The sequence below is a fragment of the Diorhabda sublineata genome, chromosome 6 (assembly GCF_026230105.1).
Source record: "Diorhabda sublineata isolate icDioSubl1.1 chromosome 6, icDioSubl1.1, whole genome shotgun sequence".
NCBI lineage: Eukaryota > Metazoa > Arthropoda > Insecta > Coleoptera > Chrysomelidae > Diorhabda > Diorhabda sublineata.
The window spans coordinates 9,125,282-9,149,893 of record NC_079479.1 but is presented as its reverse complement, the minus strand read 5'-3'; the positions used below and the strand labels follow the sequence as shown (position 1 = coordinate 9,149,893).

Here is a 24,612-nt window from a genome sequence, read left to right as displayed (position 1 = left end):
TTATCGAAACGCATTAGACAGTACCATTGTGAGTGAATATAAAGTTCAGTATTTCATATAATATATTGTATCATCTTGTTTTAAATTTGATTAAAGCCAAGAAAAAAATATTTTTTTAGTTTAGCATTTACAATTAACCCTCGATTCCCTCAACTACAAATAGTTCAAGTATTTAACGAGGTACGCTACATAAATTAACGAATATGGAAACAATTACATAGAAACATGTTAACAGAAAAATTAAATGATTACTTCAATCACTAACGACTCTTGATATGTGAAAGAAAAATAAATATAGGGGAGGAAAATAATATCATTTCATAAAGAATGAAATAGTTTGAGAATGCAACTAATAGACAAATACATTTTGTTTTAAAATAACAAATTTCGGAATATATAATTAACCTCAATGTACATTATTTGCTGGAACAAACTGTATTACCTCCATTTCACAAAATAATTTAAAAAAATCGTTTTACATACACCCCAAATACAGGCACAAAACCATGCTGGGATAACACCGAGCATTAAAAAAAAATAGTTATTTTTGAAGATATTGGCAACACTTTGGTGTCAACAATTAGTTAAATAATAAATAACGCTTTGTATGGCCCCGAAATGTCAGATTCGACTTAGGGCGGATACGTAGAAAACTCAGAAATAAATTATAATTGTTCTTCTTGAGTATCAGAAAAGTATATTTCAAAGAAAATCGTAAACGTATCGATAATTATAGTAAATCTTGTGAAAAGTAACTTTCGAATTCAAATATTGTAAATATTTGTGATTAAATTGATATTATTGTTCGTTTTAACGATAACACTAAATAATAAACACAGTGGTTACCAACACTAGACAATATGGATAGTGGTACTAAACGATAATCTAAAAATTTTGTCAGAACGAAAAAAAAAACATTAGAAGTAGAAATTTTCTTTTATTCACAAAATTGTATAAAAGTTAATATCTATAGTTATACGTCATTTATATTATATCAAATATACGTTTCTGATAATTTTTTTAAATACCCTAAAATGACATCCCGGAACCACCCCTGTTAACTGTTTCGTAATATTGCTGAAACTGTTGAGTTCTTTCTAATGTGGAAAATTCGAGATTTCCTACTACGACACAATATTTTTGCTCCCGATGACATTATTTTTTATACATTTGCTGTTAAAGTCCAGTCTTTTTTTTCATATTTGAGTTCTCGTCACGACCGTGTCCATAATTTCACTAAACATTTACATATTTCATTCATTAGATTTGGAAATTCGTTTTTAGTTCTTTTTAATGTAATGATTATTTGACTAGTACCTCAATGATTGTTAAACAAATAGCACACAATCACTTTCCCCACGATTAAGATTCCTCCTTGTACCACAGCACTTTACCATTGGACTGGTTGGCAAAAGCATCCCACGCTGAAAAAATTTACAAAAAATATTGATCAATATAAAATTTTTCTTTGAATTTCGATATTTTGCCTTAAAAAAATTTACTTATGTATTTAGAAGACTGACTCGACCATATTTTTAAAAATATGTGGTTTTTATGCTTAATGGAAGCTGAAAGCATTCAAATACGTATATTTTAATATTTTTATTAAATTCTCCTATCAAAATAATGTACCGAAAAGTGAAAAATAATTTAAAAATGTACGATTTTATTGTTTTCTATAAAAAAAACCTTCGAATTTCAAACACCACGGACTTATTCTTTACTGTATCTTTACTCTTTATCCGTTTCTGTCTTCTGTTCTTTATTTTCATTCAGTTATTATTCCCACTCTTCTCAAATCCTGTCTCTTCTTCTTTTTTTAATTCCCTCTCATTTCTTTCAGCTCAGCATTTGTTCTTCTTCTCCATGGATCATTTTTCATTCTCAAACCGTCAAATATTTTTCGGAATACTTTTCTCTCCTACACTCTTATTGGTTAGCACCAAGGACTCACATCCATACAGTACAGTCGATCTGATAATTGTATCGTACAATCTTTGTTGCTTTGGAGATTGCTTTACCTCTAATAATATTATTCAACAACCCCATTATTCTACTACTCTTTTCTATTCGATTTTCTAGCTCTTTCGACTGATCATCCATATTTGTTACCAGCACGCTTAGATAGTAGAACTCAACTTTTTCAAAATGATATTCCTCGTTTTCCTTCATGAAAGGTATTGTTTCTAATTGCTGGTTGAATTTCACACCTGTTTAAATGGAGCAGTTGGAGTGGACACCCAAGTTGCCATCCTGTAAAACTCAGGTAGCTGAGTTACTGCCGGATGATAGCTGCAAGCTCCTCAAGCAAGAACAATTTGCTTATAAGAAAAAATATCAGAGGTGCAAGAAATTGGAGATCAAGAAAAAAGTTAGTATCATGTTAATGAAGAAGACTTACTTGATCCGATGAAGTTGACAATCTTATCATGATTATGCGATGTATGTGTATATCCTTCCGGTGGTACGAACCTTGCTATGAAATTATCGCAAATGTCATCATTTAACAATTGTTCATTTACGTCGAAACCGAAAACAAGACCCGTAACTTCCTTATTTCCAATACCGCTTAATATCACTACTGGAGGTAGTCCCTCTTCTTCTTCTTCTTGGTTTTCTCTACTTCTACTATTGCTTTCACCGATCATCGTTCGATCACCCATATCACAGTCTAATTTTTTGTTGCCAGATGGTGATTTCACGGAGTCCATGGATACCTGATTAGATTCTAATTGATTGGAGGCGTGAAGATAGTTTGGTGTGTTGGCGTTCACTAGCGGTGAAGATGATAAATGTCGATTTGGTTTATTTTGCGGTAGTGATGGTGGCGGTTGTGAACGGCATTGCATAAAATGAATTTTTTCGATAGTTTGGACATCTGGGATATTCGGAGGCAGTCTCTGGGCATTATACTGGATAGATTCTTTTTCATTTGAATGAAGTATCTGAAATCAAACATCCATCAACTCTTAAATATATAACATGACTAGCTCAAAAATTACTATATCAAAATATTAAATTTATTTATGTTGAGTCTGATTTTCCATAATGGTAATAAACTGAAGGAACTTTATCGACTTAATTATAGAAATAAAATATTAACTGTCAACGTAGCTAGGTTATTTTTTAACATGAAGACCAAAATTTTCAAAATGATCTTGTTGGTACACAGGAAGATACAGAACAAAAAGCTATTTTTGAAAATATGTTTTTATTAAAAAAAAAAACAATTACAGATATTGACTCACAAGTTAGCAACAATGTATGGCGAATGGAATAAAGTTGTGGGGCTGTGCAAGCAAACCGAATATATCCAAATTCACAAAGATTTGATCAAAAATTCCGAGCATGGTACAAATGGAACAAAAAGACACGGGAAGATCTAAAAATACTTTACATTAAGAGCGTAATTGAGAAAACAGGAACAAACACCACAACAAACTTGAGAATCATATAAATGAATTACGCCACTTATTAACAGAAGTTTCAAAGAGAAATGGCCATCAGACTTGATAGAAAGTTTTCATTTGAGAAGCTGAAAACTCTTACTCCAACACATTAGCCTTTAAAGCAATATGTATTTTGATTTTGCTAATAAATTAAAAAAAAAATTATCAGTAACATATGAAATCAGTCCAGAGATCTATTACGTATTAGATATCAACTTTGTTTTTTTAGGATAGCCTAAATAACTTTCAATTGTATTTTTGGTTGTGTTCTACAAACCCCATTTTTTATGACCTTTAAGATATTCTAAACAATCATATTTATTGACTGTCACAAAGTGAAGCCCTTGATATCTAATAAGTTCTTTTCAAAATCCTGATTTAGAGCGTCAATAGCACCACATGGTGGTGTACATTACAATGTATAGATTTGAAATTTTATTTCATTTAAAAAAATGATTTCGGTCTCTTCTACCAGTTCTTGGATATATTAGAAATAAAGGTAATTTACAACTTACCGATAAATCGTTTTGAATATCATTATATACTCCATTCTGAGAATCAGCGTCTCTAATGTTAATACTGCTATTACAGTTTGGTTTAGTTGATAGAACCTTTGTACCAGGAGACACATTTCTCACTTTACCACTCATCGATATATTCTTAACGTTCGTTTTGTCTATACTTAATGACCTATTATTACTATTATTAGTATTACTACTGATAATAGACGGACAAGCTTTTGTATTATTAAAGTCTGATCCCGTAGAAAAAATTCTTCCCTTTACTGCACTATCTGTTGGCATAGCAGGAAATGATTTCGTGTCGTTGACGTCGGGCGGAAATGCGGGACAATTCGATAAGTGCGAATCGCTTATTGGTGGACTCTTTATATTTGTCACTTCAACGTGCATCGCGGGGAAACTTCTCGTATCGCTTAAATCGGGTAATTGAACACTTTTTTGGGAATCGACTGTTATTGTGGGATAATTCTTTGCTCCGTGGAAATCGGGTGATGATTTAACATGGTTGAGAGGATTTTTAATACCAACTGTGTTATTTAAATGTGCCTTTTCTCTTTTACACGTAAATTCGATATCTAATTTCGGAGATTTCTCCTTATTTGGCACTTTTTCGATTTTTTCAGGTGAATTTTTCTTATCTTTAACTTTTTCCGCGTTCTTAGCTATATCGGCGTACGATGTTGGAACGTTAACACTATCTATTGGTAACGAATGTACTGAATCTGCATCTGAAGAATCAGATTTTTCGCTGTGAGGTACTGAAAATGTTGATTTTCCATGACAACTTGGAGATGGGACACGATTTAAATGCTGTTTAGCGTTAGAATCGGACGTTGACGGTAGGCGTCGACTGCTGCTACTGCTGATACTATTGCGGCGTTTCTTGCTTTTCTTCTTGGTTTTAGAGACTACCCAATTTTCAGCAGTTTCTAAGTTTTCAGTAGAAGCGTTACTCGATAGCGTCTGAAATGGAGGCTGAAACAATTTAATAAGAATTAGAATGTTCCACAAATTTTACTTGGAACAATAACCAAGGTACAGCATAATGTATCTAATAGTTAATAGTAAACATAGTTCAAAAGAGAACTCAAACCTAGATAACACTCAATGAAGATAGAGAAATAAATGACTGCAGTATTGATAAGATCTGTTGAACAGTGTTGTCAGTTGAAATCAATTAAGAGGTCATTTAGCATTTTGGTTGCTCACCATGAAGTTCCTCGAATGTATTTCAATAATCAGAGCAAAAAATGTGACCGTTTTAGGAAGAACAGCAGTGACAAAAGTCTCATAAAGTATGAAAAAGAAGCAACAGTTCCGTGAAGATAATGGTTTCAAGATTTCAAAAGGGAGTGGTAGTTCAGAAAGGGTACATGCTGTTCAGTAGTAAAGTAAGACACTACCATGTGATGAGTAGGGGTGAGCAAAATAATCGATTAATCCATATATATTTTTAAAAATAAATAATCGAGAAATATCGATTAATCGGAAAATATAGCCGAGACCGCTTGCAGCCGAGGCAAGATAATCTTGAAGTCGTTAAAAAGTTTCGCGGCTATGGCATACACACTATTTTTCATCCAATCGTTAAAATAAATAATATAATAATCAATTTAACGATTAAAAAATTTATTTTCTGAATAATTATTTCAACATAATTCAATATCAGAATCTTACTTCCAAATATCTTCTGTAGGTTCATTATTTGGTTTGTTTTTATTGGGAATCAAACCATGTCTTCTGTATGTTCCTACTGGTATACTCGCTATTTATCTTGTTTTTTGTAGGAATCAAACCACAATCGTTCTTTTAAAGCTTTATCTCCGATTTTCGAATAATCGAAAATTGGTTATTTTTAATTAATCGATTATTTCCGATTTATCGATTATTCTGGATTGATCGATTAATTTCGATAAATCGATTTTCGATTGATCGATTAATCGAAAATAATCGATTATAATTTTTGATAATTGCCCAGCCCTAGTGATGAGTTGATAATCGTTTGGAAACAAATATCGACAGGGTCGTATTACTGGAGTTCCAAGAAGGGATCCATATTGATTGTCTGGAAACAGAAAGGATTTGAGATGGAAATAGATGAACTCAACATATAAGTCCTCTGGTGTCGAATTCTGACACATTTTTATTTTCGGGAAGAAAAAGGTAATCGCAACTATTAATTGCTCAAACCAATTGGGGAGTAAACATCAAAGATAGAATGATAAATCAGGATATTACAGAATAACTAGAAATTCATAATTTGGTTAGAGGAGTCAAGAGGACGTAAATGAGGTTGGATAGGAACCATTTGGTCTCTGCCCATCGATATTATTTACTCCCAGTTACTTGCGCCAGTTGCTCCGGCCTGTCAGTCTATATAATGAAAAGATGATATGAGAACTGGAGCTCAGCGTCTCAGGAGGAAGCTGGAGACATAAATATATAAAGAAGAATGAGAAAATATTCATCTACTCACTATATATTTTAAAAGGTTAATCGGACATCAAAGGCTAATTGAAGAGGGATAAAAAAATCATCAAGGGGAGTATTTATGAAGGAAAACTTGAAAATTATTGTTTGAGGTATATTTAATTTTTCATATCATACCTCTACATTACCCCAAGATCGCCTCTCCTTCGGCCTATCAGTTTGGTTTTTATTTCCTCTTAAAACTACTTTATTTTCTTCACCTTCTTCTGTAGTAAAAAACGTGAAATCATCTAATTTTGCTGTGGATATTTCGCCCAAAGAATTACTCTTCTTAATTTCAGATCTGGGTTCTTTGCCCTTAGAAGAATGCGCCCTTTGTTTTTTACTGTTACTATTATTTCCACCTGAGAAAAAAAATTATTTTAATCAATATGGCCATTAAAAAAAATCAGAGTATGACTAGTATTAAAATAATTCAAATTCAGCATTGTTTGTACCACAGTATGATTATAGTGGGGGAACCCACAATACTAAGTAGCGATGATAGAAGGAATAAATCCCGAAAAACTTTCAGCTGTAGATTTGTATCACATACATTGTGACCCAGAAGATCTATTTTCCTTGATGTGGAAATGGAAATGTTCAGTGTTCACAGCTGATCTATAATCCTAATTTCAGGAAGTTCAGGATAACTATCTGTCAAAGATCTTCATCTTCTATTTTGTACTCTACCATGATCTAGAATGCTGAAGTATCATTTTATCATGAAACATGTCCCAGATTTGATCACCTTATGAAGGAGCTTTCAGCGACTCCCTGGTGACTTTGATTATACCGAGTGAGGTTTTTACAGTCACATTTTCTGATAATACATGGAGAGGTGGAAGGTTTAGAATCACTTCAAGTGTAGCCTTTGGGTTTGTTCTTCTAGTCCAGTTCCAGATATGTAGGACAGTCTTTCTAACTCCGAGAATTGATTTTCCTTGGAGTGTTTGGACCAGTTCTAGACCTCTGCCCTATATGTTATTATTAGCCCCACTTTCACAGTGTACATAAACAGCAGGATATTCAAGACTATTTTAGAAGATGGATCTTCGTAACAAAAATTACATATCATAAATGCATGTTGATCTAACTAATTCTGTTTACAAAATCAACTACTTAAATGGTTACGTGGTTAAGGAACGGCTGTAATGGTGTCATGGGGCCAAAAATTAGTGAGTAGAAGGTACAGGAAAGTACAAACTAATACTATGTGTAAAATAATACTTACTGCGACCAGAGTCTTCAGAAGCATGCTGTTTATGGAGCTGTTTTGATTTGTGGACATTGGATTTTGCAGTTTTAGTTGAAGATTCATTTTTCTCGCCCCCTATGAATTGAATTAGTTTATCTACATCATCAATTATATCACCACGATGACCTTCAACCTACAAAAATGATACAAATATCAATACCAATAGGATACATTCCATAATGAAAATAAGCATAGAAACATTATAACACAATTGTTTTTAAACGTTTACCAGCTAAAACGACAAATCGATAAAAGAGTTGATCGGTTTTAAGTTCTTAGGATGAGATTTAATTCAATATTGCATAGCTAGGGTGGAAATTATTTTCCACTTTCTGGGAACATCAGTACAAAATTCGAGATTATAGTAGGACCAATATATAAAAATATATTCGTCACACTCTGTGAGTTTTATATATACAGGGTGAGTATTTAGTGTCAAATAATATTCACTCTTTCGGAATTTGAATAATACTCGAAATCATCTTTGGCAATGAAATTTTTGGTTGGGTCACCAGATATAAATACATACTTACACTTTCTGCAGTGAGAACGACAACGTTTTTGTCGGTTTGAATCTTCTTTTTCTTAGCTTTTGTATTTTGGTGAAGAGCGTTTCCATTTTCATCAACTTTCTGAAAAAGAAATATGGATTTGAGTTAACTATAGCAAGGAAGTGGATAACAGAAAATAGTTTTCTCTCGAAAGAAAAAGTAGTAAAAACTTTTGAAAACTAGTACCCTTCAATAAATGTTTAAAATTTTAAAAGGATAAAGAGTTATCGAAATAAGTCAGCTATTTATAGTGATGCGAATATGAGTGAGCCGAAATATTACATTAGATATTTTTCAATTTTTAGAATCAATGTATACTTAATGTAACATTTTGTAAGCACCATAACAAAATCTCAAAGTTAGTAGCCTCTGAGGTTCAAAATAGTACCCAATTAAAAAATCATGCAAAATATCTGTGAAATTTAATTATGTCTATTAAATACAAAATGTAAATTAACTAGTACAAGCATTTTTTCAAATTTACTAACTCAGTTGTACTTCAAGTACAATTTGGCAATAAGAAAATGAATTTTAAAATTATTAAAATGAAGAAAAACTACAAGTTTAAAAAACACAACTTTATAGTTTGTTTCAAACAGAAATAAGCAACAGGGCCCGAATATTAAATGGCACTCAATCAATAAAAATTTTCTCTGTTGGTTGTGCTTTTCTCAACTTTTCTAATCCTGACAGTCCTTGTACCGTATGAATACACCTTTATCAATGGCTGTAAAGCACAGTATCTATGAATTCTTATCCTTCTTTCTTCTGTTTTTTTCTTTTCCTTAACGATAGCTTCATTTTCTGATAGCTTTGAATGCACTTCCGAGCACTAGCTAACAGAAACAAGTGTCACCTTTATTGATGGCTGTACATAGTCTTTCTTACGCCTCTGTAAGAACAGTATCTGGGAATTCTTATGCTTCTTTCTTCTGTATTTCAAATTCTGTTTTTTCTCCATTTCCTTAAAGGTAGCTTCATTTTCTGACAGCTTTAAATGCACGTCCAAGCACCGGCTTACAGAAACAAGTGTCACCTTTATCGATGACCGTACATAGTCTTTCTCATGTCTTTGTAAGTACAGTATCTGTGGATTCTTATGCTTCTTTTTTCTGTTTTTCAAATTCTTTTTTTCTTCATTTACTTAACTGTAGCTTCATTTCCTGATAGCTTTAAATGCACGTCCAAGCACCGGCTTACAGAAACAAAGTATTTCTTATAAATAATTTCTAGGAAAGTCCATATATTTATTTCTTTTTGTTCTAAAACTTTGTAGAATTTTATTTAGGTATATAAATGATTTGTGTAAACACAGTGAGTCTAGTTTTAAATACATAGTCGTTGTGAAAACATCAAATTAATAAAAGTAATGGCAGAAATTATTCAAATGATAATAATAAATGAATTATTACAAGTTAATTAAGTGTAGTGTATAGTAATTGTGATTATGTGTTTATTAATTCTTCTCATGAATAGAAAGGGTGTAAATAAATACGAAAAACGTTAGAGTTTGAAATGATGTTGTACCTTTCGGTTATTTTTTTCAACAACTAAATTGTTGTAATTCCAAACTGGAAAGGAATAAGGTTTTATTATCCAAAATGGGTAATCGCCGCTATGATCCTTGTCGACAATCATTAAATACAACCACTTTGAAAAACCGCACCACACACAAATCACTCACGACACCAAAAAATTATATTTAGATGATAAAATTCGCCATTATAGTTCGAAAATTAAAAGTGAATGAAATAATTACTCTGCGACACACACGATGTATTAATCCTTACGTACAATGTATAATAAATACATTGACTGACCTTTCCTCTCTAACAGTGACGTTACATAAATGTTTATCATTAATAATAATTAAGTTCCAACGATATTTGTGTTTTTCCTGCTCGTTTTTTTTTTAAATATTCAATAAAATTGATGATTTATTCCGAAACTCTGTAAAAAATAATTATTAAGGATATTGGAGTTTCAATGTTAGATGTGATGGAATCAAATTGGTTAGATCTTCGATTCAATAAGTTTATTGTCCCTTCCGTATGTTTGGCATTAACAAAACGGAGTTTGTTTATTTTTCTAGCTGAATCTAAACTCTTCTTTTTATTAAACCTGTGTTAGTAAATAAGCTATCAAAAAGATAGGCGAGATCCTTTCAGTTACATTACCAGTCAAAAGTTTTTGCTCACCCTATAGTTTGCCTGATACACAAAAACATGTATAGATAAAAATCTAGTAATAATAAAACTACAGTCTGTAATTGTTACATATTTAAATTTTTTTCATAATTAAAGAATAATTTTCAAGTTAATGACAATTATATTAATTTTTTATTAATATAATCTATACAAAAAAGATGTTTGGATTTTGATTTCCCAGAACAGAATAATAAAATTGAGTAAATTTGACCTCATAATTCATATAAATCGTCCCACATATATATTTTTTTAATTATTCATTAGATCAAACAAAATAAAAGGACTGTTGAAAAAGACAATTTAATATGCTTTGAAGTGAATCAGCATCATCAGCAAGTAATAAATATTGAAATATTATTCTCATCTATTTGAAGAATTTTTTTAACAATGGGGTGTATTTATACACAAACACTAAACTCTTCACTATCCACTATCACTTTACTATTCACTAAACTAGCCACAAACATTTATATAATTCATTTAAATAGATTGTTTGGTCTACTTTTCACTACCCCGATGTGATCGCTATGACCTCAGATTATTCACAAACTTTGGCCGCTAAACTATCTTTTACTTATATCTAACATATCTAGATAATTCGTTTTCTAGATATAAACAAATAAAAATTCCTTTAAAGAAATTATTTCCATGAAAACAGTCACAACATGATGTGAATAGCTTACAAAAACAATACAATTTTATTTATAAGACATATAGGCGCATTCGCCAAACTTTAAATTATATTAAGATATGCTTCACAGTTTAGTGTTCGTTAACAATATGCTATAATAACTTACCCTATCATCTGTACTTCTATACGTTGGTATAAATACACTGTATTTGCTATTCATAAACTTGTTTTCCAGATTATTAGACTCTTGAATTTTCTTTTCGGCAACGTTATCCAAATCCAAGGCGATAGCTTCATCGACTGGCGTTGCGGCTGAAATTAAAAAAAAACATATACACTAAGTTGGAATTTCTAAAACCATTGATAATATTCATACTGAACACACTGTTAACACAATTACACTGTCTGAAGAGCGTTTCCATAACCAAGTTATCATCTTCAGAGACTGAAGGTAAACTGAGCATCTGAAGATGATAACTTGGTTATCGAAACACGTGACAAAGTATTAAAATCTATTTATATGGTAATATAGTAACCCCAAAGACAAGGTTTACATTGGTATTAAAAGTGGAAATTAAACAGTCTTCGAAGCATCCTTCGACTAAAAATATATATGAAAAAGTGTACTAACAAATAAGCAATTGATTATTTAGAGCCTAAGAAAAAAAGGCAATGTTCTTGAACTGTTATTGGTTGTGATAATAAACCTGAACTAATAACAGAATCATCCATAGCTCTGAAGATAACATGGCCATTAGAACGATCGCCATCAAATTTAAAATTGTTGAAATTATCTACTTTTATGAATAATAGAAAAAATTACATCTTATTATGTCATCAACTATTACTTACATATCTGTAATGTAGCTTTCGAGGTATACCTAGGAACAATGGTAATTTCTTGTGATTCTTGATAATTCTGTGCTAAAACATCATGATCCAGAAGTCTTTGTGATTCGGAAGACTCAATATCTATAGCAGTATATTCTTTATCTTTCACAGCAGCCTGACTTTTTTTAGCCTCCTTAATAAATGGGAGATTACTGGGAGTGATCACGCTAGCGTTTACGTCACAAGGCAAACTCCCTGAAAATAAAATATGAATATTAAATATTATTATTACTATTAATTCTAACAAAGAATATAGGAAACATAATGAGTACTAAATACTTAAGATATTTCAACAATTTGACCCATTAATGCCCAAATGCTCATCTCTTCTGTAAAAGCTATGTGTGGTTCATGAGCATAATTCTGAAGAATGTAACCTCTGGTATTGTAAAAGGATTATGTTAGAACTTAACCACCAGTGCAATACCAATTCATGGACCAGCCCAAGAAAAATATCAATTCATTCCATATAAACTAGAGTCATTTGAATCAGGATTCTTTTTGGAATATCGATACGCAGATTTTGTGACCCTACAATACAATTTATCAAAACTGAAACAACAATATTCTATTTCTTATTGGAAATTACTTGACATTTACAATGCTTCTCAAATGAATATTTATTTTTACTTTATATATAATGTCCCTTTTTCCACAGGATTTTTTTGTCAAGTTTACTCAAGTTATATTCTCAATATATCAAAAATATGAATTTTTTTCATATATTGTCGTTGTAAAATTGGATTGGAACTGTAGATAATAAAGATATAGTAAAATACGAAAAAGTTTTTTCAGTTTTTTGCAGCAAATTTGAACATAATTCTATTTTGTGACCATAGTAAAAAGATTTCCGTTTTGAAATCAAGCAGGAAACTGGTAAAAAAAGAGTTACCCAAACAACTCCCTTTCACTATTACTACCTATTTCTATTATCCTCAATATAAACTTTCTTAAACTTCTTGAAATATGCTCTCTATGCCATCTTCTTCTGATAGCTTGAAATTATTGATGAAACGATATTATTAAGACAAATTGATTACTCACAATTGATTGTAATGAATTATGAGTAGTAGAAAACATTGTTCTAACACTACTTTATGTATAGTCCTTCTTAAAACATATGTTAATAATCATTATATTAGAATATTTATTTAGATACCACAATATCTTAACCTTAAACTTCACAGTTATTAAATACCTAGCTATTTGGGATATTTTAAATAATATAGGAATGATATACAGTATCATCAGTACAAGTGAGAAAAAACGACTAAATACTTTTTCCATCATGAAAATAAAATAATTTCAAATGAATTCTCATAAACATGATAACGTGGTTATACATAAAAAATGGCAAAGCGAATTCATACACTTATCATTAAATCTATCATAAAAATCGAATACAGTTGCATAATTTGTTGCTAAAATAAAATACAACCTACTAAGTGATGACACTAGCATAAAAATCGATTATGGTAGTCAACTAGAAGTTAATATTCACCAAATTAATTTTTCTCTAGATAAATATCGACTTACAACTAAATGAATTTCCGCTTAAAGATTTCAAAGTTTCCATATCAACTTGGACAATCGGTTTCAACAAGTAAAGATGTTCGTCGTGACGTTCAACTTTTCCCCGATGTAAACCTCCCAAATTTTCGCTAAATCGCGATCACTTTTCAATTTGAATCTACATCTGTAGCGGTTTTTCACCTTTGTAAAAACATTGTGAATAATTTAAAAACACAAGTCTTAAACTACTAAATAACGACACAACAACTCGAACCTTCTACAATATCTAAATCTATTGACGGGACATAAAAAGGATTTTGAGGTTATGTCGATAAGAGTATCGCGCATACAAAAAAACTGCTTGAATTAATCGACGTTGCCGTATTTACTTCGTTATTTGAAATTAAATGAAGGTATAGAGATAAAATTATTTTATTAACTATAATAAATAATGTGTGGAATTAATTCTAATATAAATTATCGCAATTATTAAATTGAACGTTCATAAATATACTAATATATTCGTATATCATGTTAATTTTTATTCAATTATCTAGAACACATGCAATTACGAATCCATGGGCGTACTAAGCGATATGGTTTAAGCGGTTAAAATATACGAGTGCTATAGAAAGTAAATGACAAAACTTTTTTTTTTTTTCAAAATATCAACAGGCTATTAAAAAATTATTAAGGTCATTATGTCTGGCTACTTCTCTATTTGATAATAGCATTTACCTTATAAATAATCGGAAATAGAACATGAAATTACCAATATACAAAGAAAGATTAGAATCTAAATTAAATCGAAAAAGTGATATCATATATACAGGGTAGGACATTAAAAAGTGTAAATACTTCACACGGAAAATCTTAAAAGATTAAAACCAAAATACTTGAAGTAGATAATTATCTGCTTTGAGATACAGGGTGTTTTAAATAAAAATATAGAAATAGACTTTACTGGTTTATTCAAAATTCCCAATAGGGGGATGAAAGTTTTATAGAAATCTGTCAATTTTAAAGTTAAAATATTTCAATTTTGTGTTTAGGCTAAAAATTGGGAAATACTAGCTACGTTTTCGTCATTTTTTGAAATACATCCCTCAAAGGGGGTTAGTAGTTAGTATGAAAGTCCGTCAATTTTACGAACAGGGGATGAAAGTCCGTGTATTTTGAACTTATGATCTTTCGATTTCGTGTTTATGCTTAAGAGTAAAAATTCAGGAGGGGGATGAAAATTCGTCAATTTTGATGTTAGGATTTTAAAATTTCGTGTGTAGATACATATTGATGGAATAATAACTACATTACTAAAACGAGACCTTCCTAAAATCATTTGAAATTACATATATCTACTTTGAATCATGAATTTATGCAAAATTTTTTTTCAAAAATTCAGTTATTCCAAATCAATTTCCATTTTTATGTATATCTTTGAGTTTACACACCAGCTAGTGATTCAAATCAGATTCCCAGAAGCTTTCGAGTTTATTGAAACGAATATTTATTTCAAATTTCAAAATGCACTCTAAAACGAGTCTTCCAAGTACCCCGTTCACCGGAACCCGGACAAGAACGTCATATTTTCACGAACCGAGAATCAGATCACATAAATTTAATTTCGTCGATAGCAAAATCGAAAAGAAGGACCCGAAAATCTTTTTCGATTTATTTACGCAAATTTTGTAAGAAACTCCCCGTGGTGACGATGTTCGCGGTCAAGTTTCCCATGCATTAGTTATCCAGGAGATTTTTAGACTATTTATGCGAATTTTACAAAAAAAATTCGGAGATGATATCCACGTCCAGTTTTCCATTATACGAAGTGCTCGGAGGGCGGTTGTTTTAGTTTTTCAACTTTCAGAAACAAATATGATTGAATCATTACGCACTGTAAAAATTTTATGGGAGTTTGATACTTCCTAAAGTAGATGTTGAATTTATGCCTCGAGTGAATACGTTAAAACGGTATAAAATGCATTCGATATTAAAATAAATAGAAATATCTTGAATCCAAACTTTATCATCAATTTAACTCGACTGTAATTTGATCATTACCATCAACAATATGATTCATTTCGCTTAGATAATAAATATCAATAACACATAGCGTACAAATGTTTAGCTCGGCAAATCTATTTATTACGAAGTTTACTCAGTATATTGATAAATCCGATCTATTGAAATTGAAACCGATTCTATTTTACTATATACGAGAGTCGTCTGAGAAATTTCCGACCTCGAACTCAAGATGCCAGAGTTTATAAGCTCTGCACCCTCATTTAATCGCGGGTGAATGTATTAAAACCTTGTCGATTCAACTTGACTGACCACGAGCATTAGGTTCACTAAATGATATTAAATTGAGGTTAGAAAGATAGAGGAGGCTATCGTCATATCAAAAGAACGCATTTGCACCAGTCAAGACAATTGATTGCAAAGGAACTAGAAAAATGAAGGCGGTGGTTTTTCGGAAAACAACAGGAGAGTTCATAGTTCGTCGTTCCTCACTTGACGTCACCAAAAATTCGATGTCCTTTGAGAAGCCGATCAGGCTCTTTGGTTTGAACCCTTTGATGTCATTAGCTGTTTAATTCACGCTCGATTTAGTGCAGGGCTCTCCCAGATAACACGGTGTGCAGTTTCGAGCTCCTCTATGCACCAGCGGCACTCCGGATCCTCCGTGATGCCCATAGTGTGAAGGGGACATCTTAGATTGCAGTGTCTGGTTAGAAGTCGGGTCACTAATGTGATTTCGCGCCTAACAACAAGAGAGTTCATAGTTAGTTCTTAGTTCGTAGGTGTGGTCGGCCGTGAAGCCTTCAGATAGACTCGTCGTGCCCCACTTGACGTCACCAAAGTTCGATGTCCTTTGAAAAGCCGATCAGGCGCTTTGGCTTGAATCCTTTGATGTCGTTAGGTGTTTAATTCGCACTCGATTTAGTGCAGGGCTCTCCCAGATAACACGTGTGCAGTTTCGGGCTCCTCTATGCACCAGCGGCACTCCGGATCCTCCGTGATGCCCATAGTGTGAAGGAGACATCTTAGATTGCAGTGTCTGGTTAGAAGTCGGGTCACTAATGTGTTTTCGCGCCTAACAACAAGAGAGTTCATAGTTAGTTCTTAGTTCGTAGGTGTGGGCGGCCGTGAAGCCTTCAGATAGACTCGTCGTGCCTCACTTGACGTCACCAAAGTCCGATGTCCTTTGAGAATCCGATCAGGCGCTTTGGCTTGAATCCTTTGATGTCGTTAGGTGTTTAATTCGCACTCGATTTAGTGCAGGGCTCTCCCAGATAACGCGGTGTGCAGTTTCGTGCACCTCCATGCATCAGCGGCACTCCGGATCGTCCGTGATGCCCATAGTGTGAAGGAGACATCTTAGATTGCAGTGTCTGGTTAGTAGTCGGGTCACTAATGTGATTTCGCGCCTAACAACAAGAGAGTTCATAGTTCTTAGTTCGTAGGTGTGGGCGGCCGTGAAGCCTTCAGATAGACTCGTCGTGCCCCACTTGACGTCACCAAAGTCCGATGTCCTTTGAAAAGCCGATCAGGCGCTTTGGCTTGAACCCATTCATGTCGTTAGGTGTTTAATTCGCGCTCGATTTAGTGCAGGGCTCTCCCAGATAACGCGGTGTGCAGTTTCGTGCACCTCCATGCATCAGCGGCACTCCGGATCGTCCGTGATGCCCATAGTGTGAAGGGGACATCTTAGATTGCAGTGTCTGGTTAGAAGTCGGGTCACTAATGTGATTTCGCGCCTAACAACAAGAGAGTTCATAGTTCTTAGTTCGTAGGTGTGAGCGGCCGTGAAGCCTTCAGATAGACTCGTCGTGCCCACTTGACGTCACCAAAGTCCGATGTCCTTTGAAAAGCCGATCAGGCGCTTTGGCTTTAGCCCATTCATGTCGTTAGGTGTTTAATTCTCGCTCGATTTAGTGCAGGGCTCTTCCAGATAACGCGGTGTGCAGTTTCGTGCTCCTCCATGCATCAGCGGCACTCCGGATCGTCCGTGATGCCCATAGTGTGAAGGAGACATCTTAGATTGCAGTGTCTGGTTAGAAGTCGGGTCACTAATGTGATTTCGCGCCTAACAACAAGAGAGTTCATAGTTAGTTCTTAGTTCGTAGGTGTGGGCGGCCGTGAAGCCTTCAGATAGACTCGTCGTGCCCCACTTGACGTCACCAAAGTCCGATGTCCTTTGAAAAGCCGATCAGGCGCTTTGGCTTGAATCCTTTGATGTCGTTAGGTATTTAAAGCGCGCCCATGTGAGTGCAGGACATTCCCAGATAACGTGGTGTACAGTTTCGGCCTCCTCCATGCACCAGCGGCACTCCGGATCGTCCGTGATGCCCATGGTGTGAAGGTGACGTCTTAGATGGCAGTGTTCGGTTAGAAGTCCGGTCACTAATGTGATTTCGAGACTAACAACGAGAGAGTATCACGCAATATTGCTGGATAAGGTTAAATGGGGAAATTGAAGAAAAAGAAAGTGCTTTTCTATCAGGAAAATGCACCTAGTCATACTTCGGCTTCGTGCACTTCTAATTGGTAATTTTTTTCATGTCAGAGCATTTCTTCTACGTCATATACTCCCAAATCAAGTCCCGGAACGTGAAATGTACATTAGATTTTTGAAAATTGTCGATCTCAGCTGTTTTAATTACATTTTAGATTTTTTCAACTAAAGTGATTAATTACTTAATATGTTCTAAATAATTTTATTTTCATTCTTCGGACGTTGGGGTGATTTACCATATACAGGATACCAAAGGTGTGTTTCTTTCTAGACAACCCTCGTAACTAACTATTTTCGTTTTTTTTTCTAAAATTCTTACATTTATTTATTATTGTTTTAAAATTTTGACGAGTTTTTAAAATATCTTCGAGCTATTTCATTTTTTGTCCAATGTCGTCAGAAAAAAAATCGGGGGATAATTTTTTTATAATCTTGCATCGCGAGAGTTCGACGGTCTTGTTGCTATTGAGGTTATTGCATCGTGTCTTCATTCTCTATTTACGTTTGTTGTTGAAAACGACATTATTCCGTATTTGGAAAAATCGCTACTTGATCATACCAAATTTGAATTATTTTGTTTTTACAACTGTTGTAAAATACGAGGTCTGGCTATTAAATAACGAGACTGAGCGCCTAGAGGGCGCCCTAGACGGGCGTTAGATATCAAAATATGTACGTCCCAAAACACGTTGCCGTCACTATTATAGTATTTGTGCAATAGCGTTATTTTTTCTCTTTTATAACGAAAAATACTCCGACTTTGAGCGCTATAAATTGTAACAAGAGCCTATGGGGGCAATTCTCTATCTAGTACGCATGTTTTTGAGCGGTGTAAGCGCTTTACTAAAGGCCGAAAGAGCAAATCAAAATTCAAACCAATTTTGATCGTTCTTTTTTCGACATTAACGGTATATTCATGACTGAATGGGTTCCAGACTTACAACAAGACTTACTATTTATCAGTGTTGGCGACATTGCGAAAACGAGTTCGTAAAAAACGACAACACACCTGCCCATAATCTATGAAGCAGCCGCTGTATTCACCAGATTTGGCACCGTGTGAGTTTTTTTATTTTTCGAACAAAAAATCTGCTTTAAAAGGGACCTGATTTGAGTCGATGGAAACGGTAAAGCTAAAAACAACAGAACTATTAAAGTTCATCACCAAAGAAGACTTCCAGCACTGCTTCAATCAATGGAAAAAACGCATGGAAACGGGCGGTGGCCAGGGGAGGGGACTATATTGAAGGGGAGCATTCGAATGTATAAAATATTTTATAAAAAAATCTTTTCTCGTAACCAGTCTCGTTATTTAATAACCAGACCTTGTACTAGAATCATTTTTAAAATACTTATAAAATATAAAAATGGAGAAAGACAGGAGGCATAGATAGAATACCTTGAAAATTTGAAAATAGTAATTACAAATTATATATCTCGCCGAGAGGTTATTGTATGGCCGCCTAGTAGTCCGGACGTAACACCATCGGATTTTTTTTATGTAGGGATACCTGAAAAGTAGAATCTACTCCAATAACCCAGCCAAGCTTAATCAGACCAAAATCCGAGAATAAATAGCAGCTATTCCCCGCTCAATGTGCCGGCGAGTTTTTACAAATTTGAGATTTAGATTCCAGGAATTTTCGCAGCGCGATGTTACACACCTGGACGATGAATTTCCCAGATGTATATTTCAAATAAAATAAAAAATTGTATGTGAATTATAGTTTTTTTATTATTACTATTTTTTTAAATTCGCAAAACTTTCCAGCTCACCCTATATAAGAATTACGAATCACATTGTAAATAATTTTTGTAATTGCCTAGTGTTATTAATGCAAAATTTAAAATAAATACGTATGCCTAAAAGGCGACGTATCCAATGCTTGATATTTTAGTTTATTTAGTCTTGTAACAAAAAAAATTTATGATTTTACGTTTTTGCTTAATTTTTAACGGGAAATTTTCACATAAAACAAAAGGTATTCAAGGTCAATATCGAAAAGCATGTTAAAATTTCGATGTTGCCAACCATAACAAATTAAACTCAGAAAGTATTAAATATAAATAATTTATTTTTGCTTGTTAAATAAAAAGCAAACTTTATCGATAATTATACTGAAATCGAGGCATTTCTTCCATATCATTTCAAATCGTTTTCTTTTCACAAATACAGGGTGATTCATTTATAAAACGAAAGTGAAAATTAAAAGATCACTACAAGGTTTCGACATTCATCAAGTTGTGATTAAAAAAATATATAAAAAATAACAAAATTTGGTAATAAGGAAGACACATATATTGCAATAGGATTCACGAGAAACTAATAAAAAGCGAATTTTTCTCAATTGGGACACATGCTACTGTTTTGCAAGGCGATGTATTTGCTGTGACGTGTGGCCCCAACAAAATTGGCTGGTCCAAATAAAACAAAATATTTCGTAAATAAGTTCAGCCAGGTTCAATAGCTTATAAAATGTTATTGATCTAAAACCACAATCTACTTAAGTTGCAGCCCTCGTAGCAATAAATTTAAAGAAGTTTCCCTCTGGTGGTATTTGAATCGAAATCATTTTTATCACTGGCTAAAATTAAATACAAATTTGATAAGCAGTCTCAAATTTCATACACCCATGTTTATTTATAACAAAATGTTTCCACATAAATTGGGTTTATATACGAGGGTTGTTTTTTTCTTTCAACCTTGTTCCCATAATTGTAGATTTAACCTTAGAAAACAAATAATAATCGCACAAAGCAAAATCTGGCGCCTTCTTATACAAAATCTTCAACAGTTTTTATAGATCAAATCAGATTACTTCGTCCTGAACGCGTCGGCAACAGATCCCGTTTTTATGAATTTCTGGTACTGATCACTGTTTTTTTTTTTATATTTGTTATCGGGTTTTGACGTGAAAGTGTGATACGGGCGCGAATCGTATAAAATGTTTCTCAATTTTTTTTTGAAAACGCTCTAAAATTTCAGTTTTCAGAGTAACTAGAAAAATAACATAACTCTGGTACGAAAGGAGGCTACGGTTATACTGATTTGTTTTATTTATCAAGAGGCACTGGTAATACCTATCGTTCAGCGCATGCGCACCGTTTCGTTACGTAAAGCTCAATTTACGCTCGAGCCCGAGTTGACGGTCCCGTTTGCGTTCGAGATAAATTAAACAGAACTTAATAAACAGTTTCCAACGCGAGCTCGAACGAGATCGTCAGCGCGGAAACGAACTTAGGAGTTTATAAATTCAACTCGAATCAAAACTTTCGCCTTTTTTCTCTATTTTAAGACGTCTTCAGTGCAGTTTACACTAATTGAGATTGTTTGTGAACAAAACCATGTAACCTCAGGTAATAATAAAGTTCAATTATGAAGTGTCATTCATAAACACAAACGCTCGCGATCGCGTTTCAAGTTCGCGCTGGGAGACGGCCAATTATTATGTTCGACGTTCGCGTTCCAGAGCCAAAAAGACATCCAGACAATATCTAAATTGGTTGTGGTGTTATGAGGCCAGTAAATTAAAATGACAAAGAAAAGTTGAAACAGTTTCCAACGCGAACGAGAGCGTCAGCGCGAGCGCCAACGAGAACGTTGCATTAATTATACCAAATATCAGAAAAAAATTAAAAGTGGAGTATATAAACTTACCCCCTTCTCTTTGTCTCGCGCTAACCTTCTTCATCTTATTGACTAAACAATGGGTGGATTCTAAAAACAATTCTTCTTTGGCAAGATTATCCAAACTGCCACCGTGCATCATATTCTCAGATATCGAAGTCGGTTTTCTGTGTCGATCGTGGTGTCTCCGGCCTCCGTGTTGCCCGCCGCCCCCGCTGCCGTCGGCGCCTGCGCCGTGACGACCGTGGTGGCGGCGCGCAGCAGAAGGATTGTAATGACGGGCTTCTTCGGATCCACCAGCGCTCGTTGCTCTGGCGATCCGTTCTGTTTCTTCAGCTTGATTAAGAAGATCCTAAAATAAATACGCCTAAATGTAAACATCGGATCACAATGGTTTGTTAATCGTACAAAGAGTTATTTTAACCACATCAGGGATGTTGATATCGACAAAAAGAGCTATGAACATTCCGCTTTTTAGAGGCGATGTAATTCAATGGTTGTCAAGGCATTAGTCAGGAAAGTAATTGTTTTCTCCTTTGCACAAAGGAAGACTATTTTTTTGGAAATATTAATTTCCATTAATTTCCGATATCAATTTGAGACATTATAGTCTTAACATTTTAAAATTATTTACAATCTTACATGTTCCAGAATGTTAAATCAAAGTTTTTTTTAATGGAACATATTTAAAATCAGCTTGAATTGAGATACCAGTCATTCAGAATGCGGCGTGTTGGAAACCGAGCCCTTTTTAAGAATTCCTGATAGATCTTCCACCGATTAGAGCAAAGTAGTTCCAAATCGATTTTTCATTGTATTTACGTAAAAAGTATACAAAAAAATTTATGTGAAGTAACACAGTCGATGGTGTCATATTATTTATGTTTATGTTCTTTTGTTATGTATTATGATATAGAAAACAGGTGTGTTTGTGTGTGTGAATGGAACAAATTAACTTTTTACTCAAATTAATTTTCAATAGTATATTTTTTAATTCCAATTTCAGATACTCTACCTTAAAAAGTTTACTTTTGCCCTCTCTATCCTTTGGGTTTTTATAATTAATTGCTTCATCCAGGAGTGCCTTCAGTTCCCCGTCGTTCAAATTTGATAACGTCTGAAACAAGACATAAATATTTATAATGGAATGAAAAAAGTTACTTTTTTTTCAAAATTTTTGAACATCCAAAAAATAAACCTCTGCATAGTATCCTACATATTCAGAATCATTTATTGTATTTTTTTATGTGAAAAAACTAAGAAATCAAAAAAAGGTGAGTAAATACTATCCCGAAAGTGCTTAATCCCATCAGATGATTTGTAAATGGTTTATTGCTTTTAAAAATTGTCATAAGGACACAAGTGATGCAAAACATCTGGGGCTGTGATCTACGGTAACTACTCTAGAAATGGTTAATAAAATCCATAATCATTATGAATAAATAATAAGATGCCCAAATTACTTCTCGAGTATCTCTAGATGTTGCTAAGTCAAAGTTTCATAATAATATTAAAACATTTTTAAAAATTGAACGTTGTTTAGCTTTCAACAAACAATTTTAATACAATCAGTTCTAACTTATAAAGTATACATTGTTAGAATAAATTATAATTAAGTGAGAATATAGTACTATCAGTAAATCTGATTTTTAAAGTTGAGAATTTTAATATGTTTCATGAAAACCATCAAATATGATTCATCCCATAATTTTTTTAATTTGTGATAGAATTTGTGGATTGTATATTATCACAATCATTATTTTCGGATACGAATTTGTTGTAAAATTGACTTGATATAAGTATAATAAAGCATGATAAAAACACATGAAAGCATTTCAATATCAAGTATTTGTTGGTCACAAGATTTTTTTTAAATTCAAGGTAAATAAAATTTTAATTTATTTTTAGGTCTTAAAAAAACGCTTACGCCCAATTTTCGCAACGTCACATCTCACGTCAAATGAAAACAAAAGCAGATCAAATAATTAAATATTCAAATAAAAAATAATTAGTGAATAAATATTGAGAATATTGACGCATACTAAAAAATCAATTATATTGGTTAGCTCGTTACAATTTGTTAATAAAATTAATAAGAAAATTACGCATCCCCAAAAAGAATACGTTTTCACCAACAAAATTAGATGAATAAGAACAAATACCACTTTCTTTTTATCCAAGAACAGAAGAAATAAGAACATAACAGTTGACATACCTTTTCGTCTTTGTCATTATCCTTATTGTTATCTGAGGTAATAGCTCTTTCCGATTTATTCTTGTCAATTTTGTCGGGAGCTTTGGGTGCATTGTCGTTTTCTGGAGATGGGGCCATATTTTCAGACCCAAATAAAAAAATGTTAAATTTAGAAAAGACAGGCACTTATCACATACAACACATTGTAGGTTTATTCTGTTTACACATCACTTGGAAAATAATTTATATTAATTGGAAATTTCACTTCATTTTTAATAGCTTTTTCATGTTCATTATCCACATTTTTGCAGTCCGCCATTACACTTTTCGTACATTTCCAGTGACTTCAGGTTCGTATAGAACGAAAACTACATCCTCCAAAAGTAAACCTGCGACTGCTCATTTTGTCAAAACAATACAGAGACGACTTAAAGAAATTTTGGATTTAGTCAAAATTATTGCTTCGTTACATTTACTTGATAAAAAATGTTTAATAAATTACACTATCATTATAAATTTAAACTGAAATTTTATAACTTCTTAATAATAATGAAGATCAGCTATTAAAAATTACAATATCTTACATTTATTTAACACTTTTGGCAATTTCATCTATACCGTTCCTGACAATTTGAAAGATACTTTTCTGTATCCATAGATCTATCTGAGATCACATACTTGTCCCATATACCAACTATTTGACATATGACATTTCAAGTCCGTTTATAACATTAATTTATTCTTACTCTGTTGATGTCATCTAAAAGTTCAATTAGCAACAT

The 24,612-nt window shown here is 33.0% G+C and overlaps 1 protein-coding gene across 2 annotated transcripts; it reads right to left on the bottom strand.

The window, feature by feature from the left end:
* Nucleotides 1-917: 917 nt before the first annotated feature.
* LOC130446062 (dentin sialophosphoprotein-like) lies at nucleotides 918-24,526 on the bottom strand. Of its 2 annotated transcripts, XM_056782080.1 has the most exons (11): nucleotides 23,852-24,526; nucleotides 22,652-22,753; nucleotides 21,667-21,988; nucleotides 11,939-12,172; nucleotides 11,253-11,398; nucleotides 8,231-8,329; nucleotides 7,674-7,830; nucleotides 6,578-6,804; nucleotides 3,965-4,945; nucleotides 2,402-2,945; nucleotides 918-1,424 (listed from the first exon to the last, which is right to left on the bottom strand). In XM_056782080.1, the coding sequence occupies exons 1-11, from the start codon at nucleotides 23,966-23,968 to the stop codon at nucleotides 1,363-1,365; spliced, it is 2,991 nt and encodes a 996-aa protein (XP_056638058.1). In that variant the 5' UTR covers nucleotides 23,969-24,526; the 3' UTR covers nucleotides 918-1,362. The 2 variants fall into 2 exon arrangements, with proteins under 2 accessions (XP_056638058.1, XP_056638059.1); XM_056782081.1 differs by lacking the exons at nucleotides 21,667-21,988; nucleotides 22,652-22,753; nucleotides 23,852-24,526 and adding an exon at nucleotides 13,514-14,004.
* Between the last annotated feature and the right edge of the window lie 86 nt (nucleotides 24,527-24,612).

Excerpts from the sequence above, each read along its gene's own strand:
- LOC130446062 (XM_056782080.1), bottom strand. The coding sequence starts at position 23,968 with ATGGCCCCATCTCCAGAAAACGACAATGCACCCAAAGCTCCCGACAAA. Across the intron at positions 6,805-7,673 it reads TTCTGAAGACTCTGGTCGCA|GTGGAAATAATAGTAACAGT; the intron begins GTAAGTATTATT and ends TTTTTTTCTCAG. Across the intron at positions 1,425-2,401 it reads TGTCAACTTCATCGGATCAA|CGTGGGATGCTTTTGCCAAC; the intron begins GTAAGTCTTCTT and ends AAATTTTTTCAG.